General features: G+C 43.6%; 1 protein-coding gene across 2 annotated transcripts in view; it reads right to left on the minus strand.

Moving 5' to 3' along the window:
* EPB41L4B (erythrocyte membrane protein band 4.1 like 4B) overlaps positions 1–21299 on the minus strand; it is a 169963-nt gene that overhangs the window by 57207 nt on the left and 91457 nt on the right. For both annotated transcript variants that reach the window (XM_075022720.1, XM_075022719.1), the window contains exons 16-17: positions 12443–12624; positions 7482–7597 (exon numbers count right to left, since the gene is read on the minus strand). In XM_075022720.1, the coding sequence (XP_074878821.1) occupies positions 7482–7597; positions 12443–12624 (298 nt within the window). The remainder of the gene's footprint in view (positions 1–7481; positions 7598–12442; positions 12625–21299) is intronic.

Raw genomic sequence — 21299 nt, forward strand, 5'->3', positions numbered from 1 at the left:
ACTCAAAAAGTTCCAAAGTCCCATCCAGCTGTTATTCAGATGGAGATGGATATTTTTCAGTCCTTACGTTCCTCCTCCCCTGCCCAATTTCCCCACATTGACCAAGAGCAAGATAAAAGCCCTGGGGGCTGCCCTGTAGCTGGGAACCCTCAAAAGGTTTAAATCTCCTGCTGTATTCAGGATTATACCAGATGACTCCACGTAACGGAGACTGTCCCCAGCGCGGGATCTGATGTGCAAGTCTCACACGGAGATTCTCATAACTTGAGAGGTCCAAACGCTGATGCTCACTGACCTGGCTGAAAAAGCTGCTCTTGGTGCTGCTGGAGGTTGCAGACTTCTTAGAAGTCATTCCCAGGCATTCCGCTCTGCTTTAACCCTCGCTTGGGTCACGCTTTCAGGGTTTCACCTTCAAGCAAGCAAAATTTGCTTTGCTCGCACCCCACCAGGAGCAGCAGCACCTTCAGTGACCGCTCACACGCGAGGAGCAGACGTTGCTGCAATCGCTGCTTGGCCTCATCCTGCTCACCAGATGCTGAGCCAGTAGCCCAAGGCCACCACGTCACCCTGCCCCAGTGGAAATACTGACGGCACCCAAAGCCCATATGGGAGCGCTCAACCTGACCCAGACGCTTCCGAACTTACGTGAAAGGTTTCTTTGCCAGCCTGCCTGGGCAACGATGGACTTTTCTGCCACAGTGCAGCGCATCCTGAATCATTACTGAATTCTGCTCTCACCTAGCTGATTAGCTGAGACTATTGCACATAGAGTCAGCGACACTGAAGATCCAGACTAAAAGGGAACTCAAATCACAGAACGAAGTAGCGCATCCTTACTGCAGACTATGAGCAAGTCTAAGCATCTACATAAGTTCGTGTTGTTCCTTAATGCCACTGATCTTTACATATAAGCCCATTCATCGCCCAATTTAACTCCTGAAATATAATTGTCATCAAGAAGGCAAAAGAAAAAAATAAAATTAAGGACTACACAAAACCACACAGTACCTTCTATGGTTCATTTCACTAGTATATAAGAAAATCAAAGATCTAAAACCTGCCTGCATTAGGACTCTCTATATACTATTGCTGCAAGAATGAAAACTGTAATCTACTTTACTTTGCTGAATAATAAAGAAATTTTGCATTTCCAGAATCCTTATCGCTTGCAGTGATGAGTGAAGCATAAAGATAGCAGCTGGGTATTCAAATGTTGTACCAGGTTGGCAGTTATTAAAATTTTATTTTCATTTATAAACTAATAGCATTCTATGCGGAAGTCATTAGAAAACTAAATGTGGCATAATATTAATGAAACTTCCAATTTTACCATCTCTTATTATGTAATTTCAAAGAATTTCAGATGCCCCTCTCAAGAGAATGTCTGAGAGTCAAACTTGCATATGAAAGAAATAATCTTCCGGCTTAAAACTGCAATCTAAGCTCATCCTAAAAGGTTTAGAAATGAGGAAAAAAACGTTAAGATACCTGATAACACTCCAATTTTCCATCTCCAGTTCTGCTGGTGCTAAAAAATAGCAATATGTTCACATCACTTTCACCACTGATGCAGAACTTTACTTTTCCAGTGAAGGAGAACACTGGAGAATTGTATTTAAATGGGTTTGATAGAAGTGGGTTAAAGAAGCTTAGATATATACACGCATAAAACTAGATGCCTTTTTTTCTTCTTATAATTGAGGTCTTATGTTTGCTTTTCTCCTCCCAAACATTTACTTTAAATTCAATTACATTTGCTGATACTAGAACTGAAGGCAGATTTGTACAGTGTTAGATAATGATGACACTGGCTTTGGTTTGCAAAGCTAACTGAATATTAAGTACACGTACAGAATATAAAAATAGTTGCATGAAACACAGCAATACCACTCCTGTAGTTAACATTTCCATTCTCTCTGCTTTAAAAGGTTCATGCTCTGTTCCACATCAAACTGTGTACCAAGAGCAAGATTCACGATCTTTTGCCTCTGTGAATTTATCAGTAGCCTCTTCTTAGCCAAACAGTATGTTTAGAATACATATTTAGCTGGAGACATCTGCAGAATAGAATTAATATTTTGTTTAGGAACGCAGGTCTATTCTTCTTTGCTAGTCATCACTACTAGTGGGAGGTAAAATTTTAATGAAGACAACACAGATATATAGGTTCTGAATGCACATTAGCTATGTAAAATCAAACCCTTTTGTTTCCCGGGACTCAACTGCATCTGCAAATGTGCATGAAAATCTACAGACTCTTTCGCCCCCTTTCCACCAGGAGATTTATTGATTTTTTTCCATGTGATAGCTAACACCAATTACGAACAGACACCATAATGGTAAGACCTGTATGATTATGTGTTATTCTTATTTGAGGCAAAGTTTGCAAGCAGAAGCTGCATCTTTTATTAGAAAAATATATTTGGAAAAAACAAACAAATGAAAAAGCCCCTCATTAAGCTGTCAGATACGCTAGACCTTCCTCAGGTCAACTATCAGTCGGTCTAATGAAAGGTGTAACTCCCAATAAATCTTGTTACGTTTATATCCTTGGAGCAAACCTCTTCAGTTGCTGGTATCAAATTTATTTTATAAAATGCTATTGCTCAGTATTATTAGATCCTGCCTCTGTCAGTGCCAAGCTTCATGATAGCCTTACCGGCTCATGGTAGCCACGTTCCCTGGGGTATACCCTCCGATCAGCGCATCAGACAGAACAGTCTCAGATATATCAACAAAGTGAGTTGGTTTGGGGGGGGGGGGGGTTTAAACCAGAAATGATTTTTGGAACTGCAGTAGCTTTAGGCTTTGCAGTTGGGCATGGGGCAGGTAGTTCCACGGCTTTTTTGCAAGTGGTATGATTTGCAGTGGTGTCAGTCAGTAGCATAACTGGGTAGCCCTGTAATAGGGTATTGGCCTGTTAGTAAAAGGCCATAAGCTTTGAACAAAGTTTGCAAAGCCATTGAGGGTCATCAGGCTTGCTCTGTCTGAACCTTTCTCGATCTGCCTGCAGCTTTATTTTACTTGGTTTAGCTGCAACAGCAATAATTTTATATGGAAAAGAGTAACACAAGCAGTTATTCTTTGTAGAATGAGATATTTATGACTCTAACACAATGATGTAGTACAAAGCAACACAGGGCTGGTATGATAATAGAGGCCCTGAGAAATGGAGACAGGCGAGGTGGCGTAGAGGAGCGCAGGCATCGGGTGATAACGCAAGGGGCACGGGCTGGCCCCACGGTTATAAACAACCTACCAATGGGCAGTTAAAGAAGAGCAGACCTGGAGCTGGACAAAACTGGTTTTCGGGGCAATGAAGAGAGTGAAGACATAGTATCTAGCACATACATGTAAAAGCCACCATGTATAGAAAATCTGGGTGTAACGTGGAGATGCAGATCAATGAAGAAAGAGCAAGATGTAAAAGCTACCATGTATAGAAAATTTTGGGTGCAACGTGAAGATGCAGATCAATGAAGAAAGAGCAAGATGGAAAAGTGTGTTTGCAAATATACGAAAGGATGCAAAGTAGATCCTAGAGCGAGGAAGAAGAAACCATGAATGTGACTGGATGGAACACTGGAACAGGCTGCCCTGGGAAGCGGTTGAGCCACCATCCCTGGAGATATTTAAAAAGATGTGTAGATGTGGCACTTAGGGATACAGTTTAGTGCTGGACTTGGCAGTGCTAGGTTAACGGTCGGACTCGATGATCTTAAAGGTCTTTTCCAACCTAAACGATTCTGTGATTCTATGGCCATCACAACAGCCCCTCTGACCCCACCAGAATGAAATCACCAACCTTAGGACCCAGGGGTGTAGGGGAAGGGTGAGCATAACACCAGGAAAAGGGGTAGAAACGATTTGAACTGTATTCGTATCTTTCTATGTAATAATTACATCTGGACTAATAAGTACTAGACTGCCAAGATTTCAGAAATGTTAACAATACATTCTTGGCTTTATATTATATATATACACACACACATACACACATGGAGCAAGGGGAGATGGGAGAACATATTTTCTAATGAAAGGTTTGCAAGAAAGAACATCAGAAATACATTCACAGTTACAACACTTAGGCTTGTCTCTCCTGGAGATTAAGGAGTCCTCTAGCACCAAAGGGCATGAAACGCATGTTGAAAGTGACTTTTATCATTCAGTAGGTGGACAGGCATGTCCACTGTACCAAACAGCTCTGGGAAAGAGACTGGACACATCCAGTCCTCATTCCCATGAGACGAAGTTTGCTGTAGCGGACAATCAAATTAATTAACTGCTGAATCTAATTTTCCCAATTTCTTCTTAATTCTCCTATGGGTTGATTATTAAGCCTAACAAATTCCAGCCCCAAAGCACTTTGCTTGAAAAAATAATAATTAGCAACAGGAAGAGGGGGAGTGAAAGATGGGGCTCCACAATAGATGTGGAAACTGTTGCTTTATTTCCAGAAATAGAGCAAACGAAGCAGGTTTGTAACTGCTTCACTGGGTTTGTTTAAGCATAATATTTCAGAGGATGCAAAACTAGGGAATAAAAAGCAGTTAGTAGAATAGAAATCAATGGAGTGCTGCAGGAGAGCTGTTAACATTTCATTTTTTTTTGGCAGAAACTAGACACACTGACCACTCGCTAAAATCTGTTCGCTGCTGGACTGAGTAGCTAGTTAACTGCCATAACCAAAGGAGCTTTAAAGGCCACATTCCTAGTGAAAAACGCTTGTCACAGCTCAGGGCTCTTCAATCCTGTCTAACCTGCCCCGCTGCCTTTGTGCCGGGCAGCGCTCCGCAGCATTTCAGCCCAGGGTTAGCCCAATATTTACGGCATGTCCCTCTCTTTCGTCGGAGAAGGCATCTGCTGAGGCGACTCCAGGCTCCGCTCGAAGCTCAAAGACCTGCGGTTTGTTTGTTTTAGCTTTACGAGCTCTGTGTACACATTTCACTAGGATCCAGGTCAGAAAACGGTGCTTGAAGAAGAAAGCACAAGCCAGGGGCCAAAAGAACTTCAGAACGATTTGTTGGTCACAACCCGCAGCCTGTAACGCGAGGGCTTGATCACTAGGTGCTTTCCAGCGGTGACTCTGGGCCTGTTTCAAGAGCACGCACAATTTTCAGATGGCTCAAAACGGCAATTTTAATAAATTTTGAGGGACTGGCCTCCTATGCATTCACACGGTAACCGCTGTTCATGGGACTGCTGCCCAGCTCTTAAACCCAAACCCTCTATGACTGCCAGGAGAGGGTTTTCATTAGACAGCCCATGTCTCTAGCCTTGCCTTCTGCTGAGCTTCTGCCAGAAACAAAAGCATTCAGCAGCTTCTGGAGCTCATTGCAAGGCTTTTTCATCAGCTAAACTTTGACTGATGGCAATCTCGCCACAGCAGACACAGGCTGCGTTTACTGTGCAGCTGCGTTTATTGTGAAGCGCTGACTTGCTACGATGCTGGGTTCTGCTAATTACTCCTTAAATAAATAATCCATCTGACTATGGACAAGATTCTAGAGCTGTCAGGACAAGCCAAAGAAAACCATTAATTATAGAAGAGCTGAGTTCTCCTTCCACGGATTTTCAGAGAAGAAGAGTGAGACGATCAGAGGTCAGACCTGGCCAGGCAGAGGTTGCAGGGACTCTATTGGGACTACTTGCACAGTGTGGTGGAATACAGGACCAAAATGTTTGGAGCTTTCATTTAAAGAAAGAAAAAAGACCATAAATCTACTCGTTTTGAGATCACAAGGGTACCACTGAGATTATCTGTTCGGATCTTTTGTGCAACACAGGCCGGACTGGTTTATCCACTTGTGCGCTGTGGTCAACACAGAGAAAGTCCTCTCACTTCTTCACTTTAGCCCTTTATATATGCCAAACGGAGCTGTCCATAAGCTAAATAGCGTAGGACAGCGCTTTAAAGCATGTTTTGGACATTGCACCTAAGCGAATGTTCTCAGCTGGGGTTCAGAGTATCAGCAATTACATCCAAACTACAGTGCTCCTCTCACAAGACCTGGGTATTCACTGGATAAAACTGTGAGATGGAGAATTTTCCTTTGGCAAACTATGTCAATGCTTAATTAGCTTTGCCTACAAAAAAAATGTACTTACTACCAGTTAAGAGTATTTCTAGAAGAAGAACTTGGAGAAATGTCCATAGGAAAAAGATGACTTATTCTCCATTTCCCCCCAGTTTGTCCACTTTATGATTTAACTTTTTATCCCCACTCAAATCAACCAGTCAGACAAAATGACAGCTCCTCACAGCTGATAACCAAATAGATTTGGGAAAAAGTCTAAAATATTCCACCTTCATCTGTTCATTCAGCAGTCTCCAAAAGTCACAGCGTAGGTCATTGCCTCATGACCACATTCATAAGGCATAAGGGCTGCAGTCCGCAGCTGAACTACACCATCACACCCTGGACACGGTTCTTCAAGCACATCTTCATGACGGAAAATCTACTGCATTATGGATTAACTTCAATTAACCACAATATTGAAAAAAAATACTCCAAGATTTCACTTTTTATTAGAAACACTAGACTTGCTGATTTTCAGCCTTGACTTCCATCTCCTGGATTCTCTCATCCAGAGAAAAGAAAGATTATGCTACAGCCCCTTTGTGCTTGTATTTTTGATACACTTTGCCACCTCTCCTTTGATTTTAATTTCTCTAACGCTTGTTGAAATAATATCAATAAGGAAAGGCTGTTCGTGAAACCAAGGTGAAGTAATTTAATTGAGTTCTCCCTTGAACTGACAGAAAACTCTCAAAACACCACATTTCTTTTAACAGTCCTTAGAGTCACTGGGGGGGCCAGACCCACCTCATTTGAAGCCAGTTGCAATGCTCTCACTGACTTTACTGGGTCCGTCTCAGGACTGATGTGGTTGCAAACGAGAGGTCCAGGTCTCTGTGGTTCTATCCAGACTCAGCTCAAGGCACTGCACAGCGCAGGCTCGGTGGATTTTGCCCCACATGGATACAAGGAGCCACCGACCTGCTGGCCTCTGATCTCTAGCAGAAACAGTGGGACACGGCTGTTTTGCCACCGTTGCAAAAACTCACTCATAAAACACCCACTAACATCAGATGCCAGAGGGGTTTTAAGGCGTAATACGGACTCCTCATGTAGAAAAACAAGATTTTTTTTTTTTTTCTTTTTATCACTTAAAGTGTTGTTATTTTTTTACAGCTCTGGGCTGCCTAGATGACTAACTCTTCGCAACTAAACTAAAACTACATCATAACATTGTTGCAGCAGCTTCTGAAATTTTAAAAGGCAAAGTTGAAGGAAATGCTAAATCTAAAAACCAAATGCTAGTCCCATAAGGAGATGGTGAGAGGTGATTAAAAAGCAAGCCAGTTGCAGATGAATGTTGATTTGAATTGGAGGTGAAAAAGCAGCAGTTTTTGAATACGAAGTGACAAAGGGGCTCTCTGGCATATATATGTAAAAGTACATATGTATATGCTATACCTTGTTCATGCCGACGTGCAGGGCTGGCCACGGTCCAACCACCTTCACACTCTCCGTTTCTATTTTCTTCAGATGAGAAGTTTCATCATAAAGAAGGGGAAGTCCTGAGCTCAGTTCTAAAAAGATGCCCAAAAGAAAGAAAGAAACAAAAAACAGTCTGAAGGGAGGCTACAGAAGAATTGCAGAGCAAGACACTCAACTGCGTTTGAAGAGACAGCAGTCAGCAAACCATCTTCCCTGTAAGACCCTCTAAAATGTTTCATAATTATGCCTGTTGGGTCACGTCATTTTGCCTTTTTCTATTCAGCAAACAATTCCTCGCCCCCCTCCTTCTCACCCATCCCTTCGTTTTAGCAGGGCTTCTGCCAGCTTTGGGCTAGATATTTTTCTCCTCACCTCCCCCCTCCAACCCCCCCCAATTTTCTAAAACTTAGTTGACACCAGAGGGATTATTTATGCAGCTAAGGTGCCACTCTCAGAACATGTGATGTGTAAAGAGATCAGAGTATAGCTTTTGGCTTCTCTCAGACATCTTTATTTATATGCCAGCCTCTTCAAGACTGTTGTCAGGAATTTGCTGTGCTTTGTCAACAGAGATTTTGAGCAAGCCACCGACACAGAAAGACAAGGAAAAATATTTTTTGAGGCAGCCCTGAAAGGCCTCTGCCAACATCTTGGGGATGGTGTGGCATATATATGTATATTTGCAAGTACTCTGAGAATAACGAGCTTCGTCATGTGATGATTTAACTAATCTCTGCGTCACCCTATGTTTCTTTTTGCCATGGATTCTAGGTAATAACAGTTGGGAACAATCCGGTATTCTCTGGAGTCTGATTCAAAGCCTGCTGAAATCAATAAAAACCTTGCACTGACTGCAGGTTTTGGATCAGGTTCTTAACCTGTCCTAAGAATATCAAATATTACTCATTCAGGATCTAATTCTACAGCTGTTTAAATATACATTAAGGGCTTTGCTGACTAGAGACAAACTGCTAAAACCAGCTTATAGGGATAGAAGCAAAAAGCTGTCTCTGGCATTGCCGAAACATTATCAGACCCTGAGGTAAGAGCGTCCTAGAAGGAGTTACAATATCAGCGTCGACCTCCCCTTGGTGGTCTCTCATCACAAGTTAGTGATGCCAGAGTTCAGCATTTCTCACATCACAGCCGCTTCTGTGGATATGAGACCGTTGAACTGCCCAGTGATACCCAGGAATAAATTAGCACAGCTGCAAGATAAGACACGATGATGTTTTTTGGTTTTTTGAACAAACACAGTCATTCTATTTTCCTGTTGAGAGAGAACATAGAGGGGGGAAAAGTGCCTTACTTAAATTATTCAGGTTTGCTAAAATTTAAAATTGACTTTTAAGCTGGTTTTTTTTGTTTAAAGGGAGAGCTCTGGAAAACAAGCTAGCCGGTTTAGCCTTTTAACTCAACCTTGAAAATAGATTAAAAAAAAAAAAAAAAGCCAAAAACCTGAAGTCCTACAAAAGACACACATTTCCTGAGTCAGCGTTAAGTCTTGGCAAAACCAGGCTTTCATTTCAAGCAAGGATCTGGCAGCACTGTGGTTTTTCAAAGCACTGTTTTCAGCCCGAAACTCAAGTCTGTATTACACCATTCTCTGCTCAGGGTTACACAAGGACTTTTGTAGCGAGCAGTTCAGGAATAAAGGATACCTTTTTTTTCTTTTTTAAGTGATAACCTGCAAGCTCAGCCCAGAGTTCCAGAGGCAAGCTGGGCCCCCTCTTCTCATTCATCATTTTCCGTTACAAAAATTCCGCGAGCTACGTTGGATACTTGTTGGCATCTGCTTCCAGCGATGCTCCCAGCTGCTGCCGGTGGATCTGCTCATGTGCACCTGGTAATAATCCACGCACAACGTTGCCATGCCAATTAGGCTTAGCAAGCGGCTCACCCTCTCTGCGTGGCGCTGTAAAGCTAATTTCTGTTGAATACAGTGGTCCCTGGGACCGGGATTCTGCGAATACATTGGGGGAAGATCTGCTGCATAGAAAGATACGATCTGTCTACGTTAGCTCGGAGGTGAAGGGCAGCATCGCAAATACAATAATCAGGCTGAATGCAGGAAAACAACATCTTCTAAACATCTTCTGCTGGACTGCCTTCATAAACACACACGTCAGATTTGTTTCACCAGATTTCACTTCTTCCAGTAATTGAAGTAGACAAATTACTCGGAATGTGAAAAATCAGGCAGGTCTGGCCCGGGTTTGTTTTCTGTAACAAAATCCCAGGCTGTGTGTTTGCCGAGAAACATGCACCAGTATTTAAAGGGAACCCTGGCCGGGCATACTGTTGTTTCCCTCTCTCCTGCCCACGTCCTGCGAATTGCACCGGAATTTTGCCATTTATCAGAATAGGTGTAAGTGGAGGAAAGGCAGACGCTTTCTCCCTCTCTTGACCCGACGCCAGGTACATATCGGTGGGTCACTCCAAATTCCACTTCAGATGAATTTAAAACCACCTCAGAGCTTGGAGAAGAGTCCGGTCCATAGGAACTGGAGTAAATCACAGAATGCCCACGGTCCCTTGGAAAACCACAAAGTAGCTGAACCGAAGCGCTGGTGTGCGCAGCCTCACGGGGAAGTTTCCACTGGGATAGCGTATTCCCCCCATGAGACCTTTTGGCTCTCCAGGCATTCCCACTTGAGATATTTTGGTCACAAGCGCCTTCTTCCCCAAAAGCGTTCCCAGGTTAGTGACCACGTACTTCCTAGAAATAATTTCCCAGCCGTGGCTGTTCCACACAGCCTGGAGCCAGACATCAGTCCCCTGTGTCCCCGACGCAGATCCCTGATAGCGTCCCCTCTCTGCTTGAGTTTTTCTTGTCCCACACACTTGCCGCGTGTGCCATCCTAGATAGCCGACTGGCAACCAGCACGCTCCTAACCGTTCCAGCATATACACCACGAGCCTTTTCCACAAGCTCTCTGCAAGAGGGTTTTCTCAGCCGAGATAGCCTGAGCAGCATTTTAACGAAGCCGTTAAAAACAAACCAAACCAAAACAAGCCCGCTGAGCACCAGCCTCGAAAAGGCACCCAGACCTGTCGCCCCAAACCGCAAATGAATAACTTTGATTCCGTTTTAAGGGAAACGGTCCTATCCATACCACTGCTCCTCTAAGGGCGTAAAGACGCCGGGTCTAACTGTGGACTGGCCTTTCAAGGGAAATATCAGCTTGGTGCCTTTCAAGGGAAATATCAGCTTGGTGCCTTTCAAGGGAAATATCAGCTTGGTGCCTCCGGCCGGGTGGACGGGTACTGGTCTCCTCAGGGGACCAGCGATGGGTGGCCGTGGGGCAGCATCCCTGCGTTAGGACAAGCCACATTTCATCTCGCAGGTTAACGCTCCCTGGGCAGAAAGAGAACCGCTCCCGATGTTTGCCCTTCTGCCTTTCTAAGCTTTATTCTAAGGTTATTTCAGCAAGAAGGAGGAGGAGGAAGGCAGCCTAAGAGGAGACACACAGCTGGAATAAACACCCCGTACGGTGGTTTTTGCTGTTGTTTCTTTCATCGCTTTCTGGTGGGCCTGGCTCAGTGGGACCCACGGCAGGGCTGTGGGGAGCTGGAGACCGGCCGAGGCTTTCCAGCCACGGCAGCCCCACGCACCTCCCAGGACGAAGGTACACCAGCGAGGAGCGTACAGTCCACAAAAAGCCGGCACATCTCCTGGAGGTTGCTCCTAAGGGAGTAGCTTCGTTGAAAGACCCAGCAAGCAACTCGTGTGGCTGCTTAGGATTCCTTCCTTAAACGTCTACAACACCTGGTGTTTTTATTTCGTGAGCTTCCCTCCTAAAAACTGTTATTTCCCTCTCCTTGGGAAAGAAAATGAAAGGAAATGTTTCTGAAACAAAGTCTGATTAAAGTGCCTATGCAGGTAGATGCCTGTGCACTACTGCTGAGGTGGGACAGCCTACAGCCGAGGTCACCCAGCACCGTCCATTACAAGATCCTGGTTTCAGGAATTTTAAAGCTGCCAGATTAACTGCCCAGGCTGACAGTTGCCATAATGGATGCCTATCTCAGGGTGATTTACAATTATAAAAGGCAAAAACTGGGCAAAGGAAGAACTTCTCGTCCCCTTGAGACAAGGAAAATAACAGATCCTACCTTGTTTTGCCCATTTTCTGAAATCCTCGCACAGCTTCAGCATCCCACGCACTGCAGAGTGCGGAGATTATAAATTTGGCGAGCAAGAAGTAGGATTGCTCAGTGGCAGGGATGTTTCTCTTCCAGTTCCTGTGTGGACCTACAAACATTTGGCCAAGCTACGTACCCTTAAAAAAGCCTGTACATGTTCAGCAGCGGAGACTTACACCCAAACTCCCTAAAGTTGCATCAGGCTCCTCTCCTCTTTGATTTCTACAAGCCAAGAATTTCTCCGCCGAGCAAGCAAGCATACTACAGTCGTGGTAGATAAGGCTGAGCAGGAATTGTCCCCACTACCCAAACTAAGAACAAGATACTGTTTGTCCAGCGCTCCAAAATTTCTGCTGTTTGTGCCCAGACACGAAAGCAAGAGTCAGATCCAAATGATGAGGGCTGAAGGCCAGCTGGGCAGATCAGCAAAATACAGTGGCAGACGAGGACAGGTTTGTGAAACTATACAAATAAATAGTAACGATGAAAAAATAGCCTGTGCCAAGTAGCTAGAGACTCAGTATCTGTGACTAATTGAGTATTTGTTCAGCTATGGAACACCAATCTAACACCAAATCCCACAACCCCGTAGCAAAGCCAGGGAATTGCAAATCTTGTCTCATTTGCACATACTACAAAGCTAGCAAATAATAACAGGAAGCATATTCTTCTCTTCAAGGAGGAAAAACTGAAACGCGTGTTGTTTTCCTTTCCTTGCCTTTGCCTCCTTGCTAGAGACAAATCTGAAAGCAGCACAGTTACTGAAATGACCTTCATGGCAGTGGACTTACTGTTTGGGTTCGGAACTCCAGAAACAATGTCTTTGCTGTCCGGAGTGAGGGCACCAAAATTCGCGTGGTGGTGGTGGTGACGGTGGTGGTGGTGGTGCCTTGCAGGCATTTTTGTGGTATATGGTGCTCCACCATTCTCCTCAATGTTGAACTGATGCAGATCACTGTTGTTCAAGGGATAGCTACAAAATAAATCAGTTCAAATTAGAGCGGCAAACAGTAGGACAAACTGTACTTTTGGAGAGACAGAGTGCAAACTTTCTTGGGAAAAAAAGGCAGAGCTTTTTTGTACATAAAATTTTGAATTAGGTGTATCCCAAATCTTTAGTTTTCTTTTAACAGGCGACTCATAAGGTGAGGAAAAAGGATGCCTTTGCTTGTTTGCCATGACTTTAAGATCAGAATTATTTTTGATTTTACACCCTACATAATCTCTGCTAAACTCTTATGCTGAGTCAAATTCTGACTGACTTATGGAATATGATTCTCAAAAACATCAAAATTTGTCCTGCAGGAATTAGCAACTTCACCTGACATAGGAAAGCTGTCAGGCAGCAAACAATAGCTCCTTTAAAGGAAACTGTCAGAAAAGCAGACCAAGGAACAGTCCCAGAATAACGTTACATTCCTGAGAAAGTTCAGGCCTCCAAATTTACGGTGCAAAATAGCTGTACGAAAAATTTGTGACTTGGGGAAAAAAATGGAGAAACATCCCATTGGGAATAAAAGGTTTTACAGGTAACAACATACAAAATAGCACTTGGTCAAAATGGAATCACACCTGTGCTGGTAAGCTAAATGGTTTTGGTTTTTTTGCATATGTTTAGTTAGGGGATTAACTGTTGTCAGTCTACAATATATGGAGAAATGGAGACCTGTTGAAATTTTAATTCATCATCTCTAACTCAGAGGTGTCAAATAACACTGTTCATTTTCTTCAATAGTTTTAACTGATGCTGTTTCATTTTATTGTTTGAAATGACAATGAATTTCTAGAAACGATATTTTCTCTCCGTGCCAGCAACCAAAAAAGACTGAGATAACTCTACACAGATACTGCAAATGACGTGAATGTGCTTTCCTCACAGGAGTGCTTCAAATTTTTATAAGCTTTTAACTTATTCTATAGTATTGCATTAGACACTAGTTGCAGTAAATCAATTCATTCCAAGATGAATCCCCTGCCCTTCTGAAAAATGCGAAAGAAATTATATCTTCAGCTGCATGGGTTTTCAGTTTGCTTTTATTACTAACAGCAGCTGAAAACCTGACAATATGGAATAAAGACAAACAGATGAATTAAAGGAACAATGACTAAATTATACCTAGCTACTTGCTACATATGTTCTCTGCAGATTACTTACTGATTCAAGGCAAAATTAAGCAGTCATCTGCAAATAAACACATCTGCATCATTTCCAAAGATATGCTGAAGCACGCAACTTGGTACATCATTAATAACCACTGTCTTCTTAGTAACAGCTTCTGACAACATGAGGTTTCTGACTGGGTGGTAATTGAATAACACTTTTATGCTGGTTACTTTTTGAAAGCAGGAGGCGGGGAGGGGGATTTTGTGTATATTAATCTTGGCAGGTTCCTGGCACGTAGCAACGACTGCTAATAAAGGCACTTCTGATGCCTTATTTGCCTTGAGGAAACAATACAAATAGGTGACTGATCCACAGGGGACAGCTTTGGTGAGCTCAGATAATCCAGGACTCGTCCGCCTTTTGAAACTGCACTATATCTTCACTGTTATAATCGAATCAAGCAAGTGCCTACTAGGGGAAAATGGTACAGGTTAATGAGATTGCACACTAATTGTAACAGCTCTCCTGCACTCTCCCTTCAAGCGCCTTGGATTGAAGTGACATCTTTTGACCGCAAGGATAGCTGGTTTTGTTCACACGGTTAAAACCCTTATTGGAAATAAGATCAGTTTTGGGCTGGAGCCTCAGCACATCCTTTTTTTCAAGCGATGATTCAATTTTTTTTTCAAGACACAAAACCCCAAGCGCTTGAGAGTTGCCTTCACTTCACCCGCTGGCAGGCTGGTTTTGCAGATTTTTCACTGGTCTTTTCAAGAAGAATGAGATCACACCAAATCCTTACATCGGCTCCTCATATTGCTATGGGCATGAGGTAGCTTCCATGCTAAAATGGGAATGAGATGAGCAACTGAATGAGCCAAAATCCCTCTGGCATGTGGTCAAACACGCACCAAATTCTCTAGAAGTATTTCTTGACTGTCCAGAGAGCAGTGCCCACACCATGTAAAATGCAGGGAGACCATTACTTCAAAGAAGTAAAGAGCGAGCCCAGCAAAGCTGATGCTCAGGTATGCACTGAAATCCTTGAGGATAGTAAGTCACAAAGCTCCAGTTGGATGTCAATACCCAGGCAGTGCACTCTGATGTGAAATCCCATGTTGAAACTGCTGGGCCCGTTTAAAAGGATGCGGTCATCTGCACTCTTCCAGGGCTGACAGCAACTAACAGATATTGAAGCAAACTCAATCTCAGTGGTCCATCAACTCTTGCACTTCTGATGGATATGGAGTTGGGCTGAGGAAGACTTTTGCACCCATACCCTCACTACTAGACTGATGAGTTACTGAACAATCATAAACAACAGGGCTTGCATCAGCCCCAGAGCCAGTCTACTAGAAGACTTAGCAGTACCCAAGCAAAAATATCATGAGTAATCCAAATCCTTTTTCTGTGTACTCTACTATATAATTTAGGGGCACATTGGACATCTTAGTGCAGTTCCTACAAGGTGGTATCATTATTACCATATATCACATCTGCTTTTCACTTATTTTTCTGTTCTTCCACTGTCTTAAATCTAGAGACTTGAGACCTTTCCCCTCAGTGCAACTTTTTGCCATTTTTTTCTTTCTGTCGCTTGCTTCTATCTGGCTTACCTGAATAGATGCATCCTCATCATCCTTCCCAATCCATTGATGCAAAAAAAAAAAAAAATCACTACTTTCAATGAACCAACATTCTGACCATATCTTAAACCCTCCAGGTTTTCATATTTGCTCCCCAGTAATGCTCTCAGACTATGTGCATACATGGACAAGTATCGGTTTTCATCCTTTCTCTTGTATTTGTCTTTTTGCCCTCCTAGTATGTCAACATTACATGTTTGTTTTACCTTTTAATAGTCAACTGGCTGTCCTGCAGGTTTCCTCTTTTTCCTCTGTTATTTACCTGTGTAGTTATCTCAACAAGCTCCAGCTGCTTCCTACACAACCAACTCGTGTCTTTCAAGGAAAATGAGGCAGGGCCCTACAGGCTGTCATGTAAAGGAAGAAAACATTTCTTCCTTCTCTGTCCCTCCCTCAGGCAAAGCACTCCTGAGGATTCAGTTGCCGGAGGCTGAACCTTCAAAAAAGCCACTCAAATTTCACAAGACACTTGGTATTGCCTTTAGCCTCAAGCTCACGTAATTACTTTCTTCTGACCAAAAAGGCAGCATACTGAGGAATGGGGCAAATAACGTGTATCTTCTGATTACTTTTTCCATTTTTTAATTTTATGTACATTACTAGTCCTCTATCACAATTTTATACTCCTTACCCTTTGCTTTAAAAGCAAGACGACAAGAAGAAAGTTGACATTCCTACATTTCACGTGCTCCAGCCATCTCCTGCCTTACCAAACCATGCCTCTAGTGTAGAACTCACGCATACAACAGCGTTAAGAGATCATAGAAAAATGGGGAACAGAAAGGTAAAGACTGAATTATTCACCTCTCCCCTCAAAGCCGAACTAAGCAGGCCTTTGTTACCCCAACCGATAGGCTGAACTGAATCTTCAACATCTTCACTAGCAGAGACTCCATGACCTCCCTGTGCAATCTATTTCAGTGTCTCACCATGCCTACACTCACTTACTTTGTTTATCCTGTCTCCTTTACAGCAATTTAAGCCTGCTATTTCCTCTCCCATCCACCACAGACACAGGCTTGTATTGCTACAGAAACCTGTGTTTTTGAAAATGCCTCTTCACATCTCCTTTCAGTCTGAAGAGCTCCGAATTCTTCAGTTGTCCCTCACGGGTCACGCATTTCCTACACCTCTGATACGTCTTGCCATACCCGTCCACCCTGCTCTGCCTCCGACCTGTGGTGCTCGGAACTGGGCACCCCATTCCGGTTGAGGCCTTGCAAACGCTTTGCAAAGAGGAAGGATTGCTTCCCACGTCCTATGGGACGCACTCCTGTTTAGACACCAGAACATGACATTTGCTTTTTCCTAAATAGCCTGGGGTTGTTGACTCCTGTTCAACTTCTGATCCTCAGGAACACCAGATCCTTTCCTAAACTGGCCAGGTTTCCACCCCCAACAACCTCAGCTGTGAAGCAGGTTACTCCTACCTAACAGCACAAACATATTATCATTCCTCCTGAGCTGCGTCCTAAACTTTCTCACGTGCCAAGATGAGATGCTAACCCATTCAGGATTTTACTCTCATCCATGACAGACTTGGTGTGAGAGAACTTCCCATTTTGACGCAACCTGTGAGCAACAAGAGATTTTTTTTAAAAAATTAATTGCCTTTCCATGCCACCCTCGTTCTCCTGTAGAACATAACCATGTAGACCTGCATAAACATCTTTCACCTGCATCCCAGAGCAGGCTTACTCCTGCACCCTGTCTATGTCCCCTTCTTCCACATTCTTCTTGTAGGCAACTCCCACTTGTCCAAAGTTACACTTGGAGAGCAAACGGTGGGGCTCTCTTCTCTCCCCTCCTTGGAGAGGCTGGTGGAGCAATAGCAGAAAGCAGGCTCAAACTATCATGCCCCTTGAATGACTCTGCACTGAGTTTACACCCTCCCTGCCATAGCTGAAATGTAGTTTAGAAAATCCCAGGCTTCTAGGTCCAGTTGTGATAAACAACCTTCAACAATTACCACACCCACCTCTATTCTTTGCTTTGAATGCTGCTTCTGCACCAAACCACTGCAATTTTCTAATATTTAAAAATCCTCAAACTTTACACAAACACCTTCAGAACCCCTCTCAATCCTCCCCCATCCACCTGACGGTGACCTGCACAGCTTTCAGCAGCTCAAATCCACACTGTGGTTTGTGCTGAACATCTTGGGAGGCTCCCCCAACCACTTCACTCCCTAAAAGAAGACATTTCACCCATCATCATATCGTAACAATACCTTCTCCAACATCAAAACGGGCTTTAGATGTGCTCCCAAACGGCAGTCAGTGGAACTGTTAAAGCGTATGTTAATGTGTACGTATATTAATGTGTATGCATGGGGGAGAGGTTCTCAGAAGGCTAATGAAAGCAGCCATTGCACGCGAAGCTTCAGTGTGGCAGCTGGGGGGATGAGACTTAACAGCTATGTTAAGCCAAACATTCATTTTTGGGGGGCTTCGTCTCTCCCTTTGGGAAAAATAAAAATAAAAAAAGACTTTGGGTTTATTCCCTGTCCGTGCTTCAAAAGAAGTTAAAAAAACCCCAAACAAACCCCACTGAATTTTTAGCCAAACTTGCTTTAATCACATTTAGAATCTCACACACCCCTTGCGTTGCTAAAGCACGCAAAGTGGCACAGAGAGCCCAGGAATTTTACATACTCTGGAAATTTTCCTGTGGAGAGGAATGAAGAGAAAACAGGGGGATAGAAAGAAGGTGGGGTTCTGCGTGAGTATCAATTAATGGCCAGAACCATTGGATTGAAGCAAAAGACTTTGACAGGACCCAGCATTCTACAAGAAGGGAACACAGACCATGGCAGGAGAACTGCTTATGAGGGTGAAGTTTCATTTTTGCAGCCAAGGACTGGGACATACAAAAGCAATGAGCGTTCCTAAGTAAAGGAGGATTGGGATCATTAAAAATAAACCTGTGGTTTTTTGTTTTTTTTTTTCCTGCACCATGTAACCAAGAGCTCTTTGCTGGCCAGAACTGGCTTCCTAAACTGTGTATAATCAAAGCTGATAGTGCTGTTACACTTCCATGCTCTGTCCTGACATCGCCAGATGACAGGACAGCTGGCCCAGTTGCTTCCTTTAGGGAAGATCTGGGAAGATGTGTTGCAGATTTCTCTCTGTGCTGCCAGGCATGATCTGCAGTCCCCATCCATTCCTAGGGACACCTCGGAAAGCAGAGCGGGCAGCCAGCAGCCTTCTCCCAGACAGACAAACCAGCCTTGGAAGGAAAGAGAAAATGGCAATGGGGAAATACGTATTCAGAAATGGTGATGGGAGCAGGGAGAATTTCTCCTGCAGGAGATGAAAGTATATGCAGCAGCTTTCTGCATTACAAGATGCTGAATTAAGTTTTGAGGCAGGAGTAATCTGAAATTCTCCACAAGAAGAACAGAGCCTGCAGCAAAGCATGTTCTAATAAAATACCAAGAAACAAATCTCGACTCAACAAAGCCGTTGTCCTCACAGATTTCACCTTATCTACATAAAGATCATTAAAAAAATACTGCCTTGCAAAACTGTCATGCAAAATATGCCCACTGGGGAACTAAACTTGCTTTTCTTCCTTTACAAATGGTTTTAATTAATGATAACGATAGCTAATGATATTTAATCACCTGTCAAAAAAATTCATTGTCCCAGATGTCCTTGCAGATGAGAAAAACTCTGAAAAGCAGACACAAGATTTTCTAAGACGGATGAAATCCTCCCCCACGTCAGTGCTGCCTTCCCCTTTCAGTCACAGGCAGACAATGTATGCCTGTCCTTGGGAAATAAAACAACTCGGGGTGGCTAACCCCGAGCAAGCTAACTCAGGTTAAGATGGGAGCAAAACCAAGCGAGGAACTTAGACCTCCGAGACAGCCCGCAGCTGATCTCGGGTCGCTAACCATGCTACAGCCTCTTCCACCACTTAACCCATTAAATAACTCGGGTCCTGTGAGCTAAGCACATCCCTGTCTCTCTCTCCCCTTTCCTCAGCATCACGTATCTGCAGACACGAAAAGCATGCAGACAGAGGAGGCGGCACAGGCCTGAGGTTTAGCTAACAGAGAAGAACACGAGAAACCGCGGGATGCAACAAAAGAAGTTGCTGGACATAACAGATGAAAGCTTAACCAGCTAACAAATATTATAGAGCATGCCCTGAAAGATTGCTGGATTTCCCAGGTAGTTATGGGAAAGCTACATGAGAAATGGCCAAGCTTCACAGAGCACTGGAATGGAGCATCAGGGACTTTTGGGGAAGAATAACCTTGCAAGGCCAGCACTACCTAAGAAACCGTATCAGTAATACCACATAAGGTCCATACTGCCTACGTAGCCTTGGGAAATTTGAGTATGGACTTAGCAAAACTGGGAGCAATGCAGGGAAAAAGCACGGGTAACTGAGAGGAGACAAGGGAAGGGAATAGGAGAATCGATGTGCATCAGGGAAGAACAAGCATGGGAAAAATGGAAAAGAGGGGGAAAAAAGGGACCAGCTACATGTAAAGCAAGCTGCTGGTCAGCACGTTTGGCTGGTCAAGCGCCGACCACTGCAGTCTAGGCCATCTTCTTAACTGTAGTCCTATTTTCTGTGGGCATGTATGCATACAGGATTGAGCTCTCTGTGCTGCCCCATGTTTGTCTGCTGCTGTTTGTGTCTGCGGGTGCTGGTAAAGGCACTGCTCTCCACCTCTTTTGCTCTGCACCACTGGCTGAATGTGTGCTCCGTGTGTATTTACATCTCTGGAATACATGATCAGCAGCTCTACAGGCTGGGCTCGGAACCAGGAACTACAGCAGCCTCACATCTAGCAGATTAGGAAGGTAAAATCACTTTAGCCTTGAAGCCAATCCACTGAATTTGGCTTCCCTTAACAATATGCTCCCATCTGACAAAACCTCTTTTCTGTCTCTCTCCCTACAAAGCTGAAATTCCTTGGAAAAAACCCATGTTTTTAAAGAAACTAATCAAACTGTAGAAGTTTCATGCTTCTAAATTATTCAGATTCTGAATGTTGCCAATGCCCTACAAAGAAATACGCAGTCGTCTGAATTTTCAGTAATTTGCCATTAAAGTCCAGCATGAACATACCCGACACTGTTGCCAGACAAATGACTTCAGGTTAGATTTTTGCCCTTTTAACACGTTACCAGTAAAGCCACTGAACAGGTACAGTGTGCAGCAAGTAAAAACTCCTATCAAGGCAGGACAGAATTTTTCACTTAGTGGCTCAGAAGACAGTATTAACAGGTAAAACTAACACAAAATCAGTCACTCAGCACAGCGAGGGCTTTCTTATTTACAAACTTGCAACCTGTCCTAGCTGTTCTCACTGCAACACTTGGGCACCTTATCTGAGTTACAGCAAGAAACTGTTCATTTGATCTTAAAAACAATTTTCAGACTTCTTTTTAAAGTCAGAAATTGAGAATGAAAGACACGTTAAATACAACAGTAGAATCCGAAAATGAATAACAACAAATGGAGCCGTCCTGGGCTCAAAATTGTCATACAGAAGCAGCATCCAGTTTTACATTCAAGTTCCTTGAAGCCTTGCTTATTGATTCAGTGAGCTCCAGGTGCTGAAGACACAGATGCTGAAGTCTCAGAGCTCCCTGGCCTCTTTCATTCCTCTTCTCTGTTCCTACAGTCTCTAGCAGACTTAATTGCTTTTCCTTTTCCAGTTTCTCCCATTGCACATTCCACTGTAAAACTCTTGCTTTTCCTAAACCCTCTGCTTGAGCTTTCTGTTTCCCTGGCCCATTTTTTGTCCGAGCTCTTCCTTCCTTTCCATCTGACTCCTACACTCCTGCTGATGAGAAAGATTTGGCTCAGGGACATGCGATGCTGGCCCTGCTGCCTGCCAGCAAGGCCTCAAAATTCAGGGGCTTGGCCGCTGGA

Source organism: Buteo buteo, chromosome 3, assembly GCF_964188355.1.
Source record: "Buteo buteo chromosome 3, bButBut1.hap1.1, whole genome shotgun sequence".
Taxonomy (NCBI): Eukaryota; Metazoa; Chordata; class Aves; order Accipitriformes; family Accipitridae; genus Buteo; species Buteo buteo.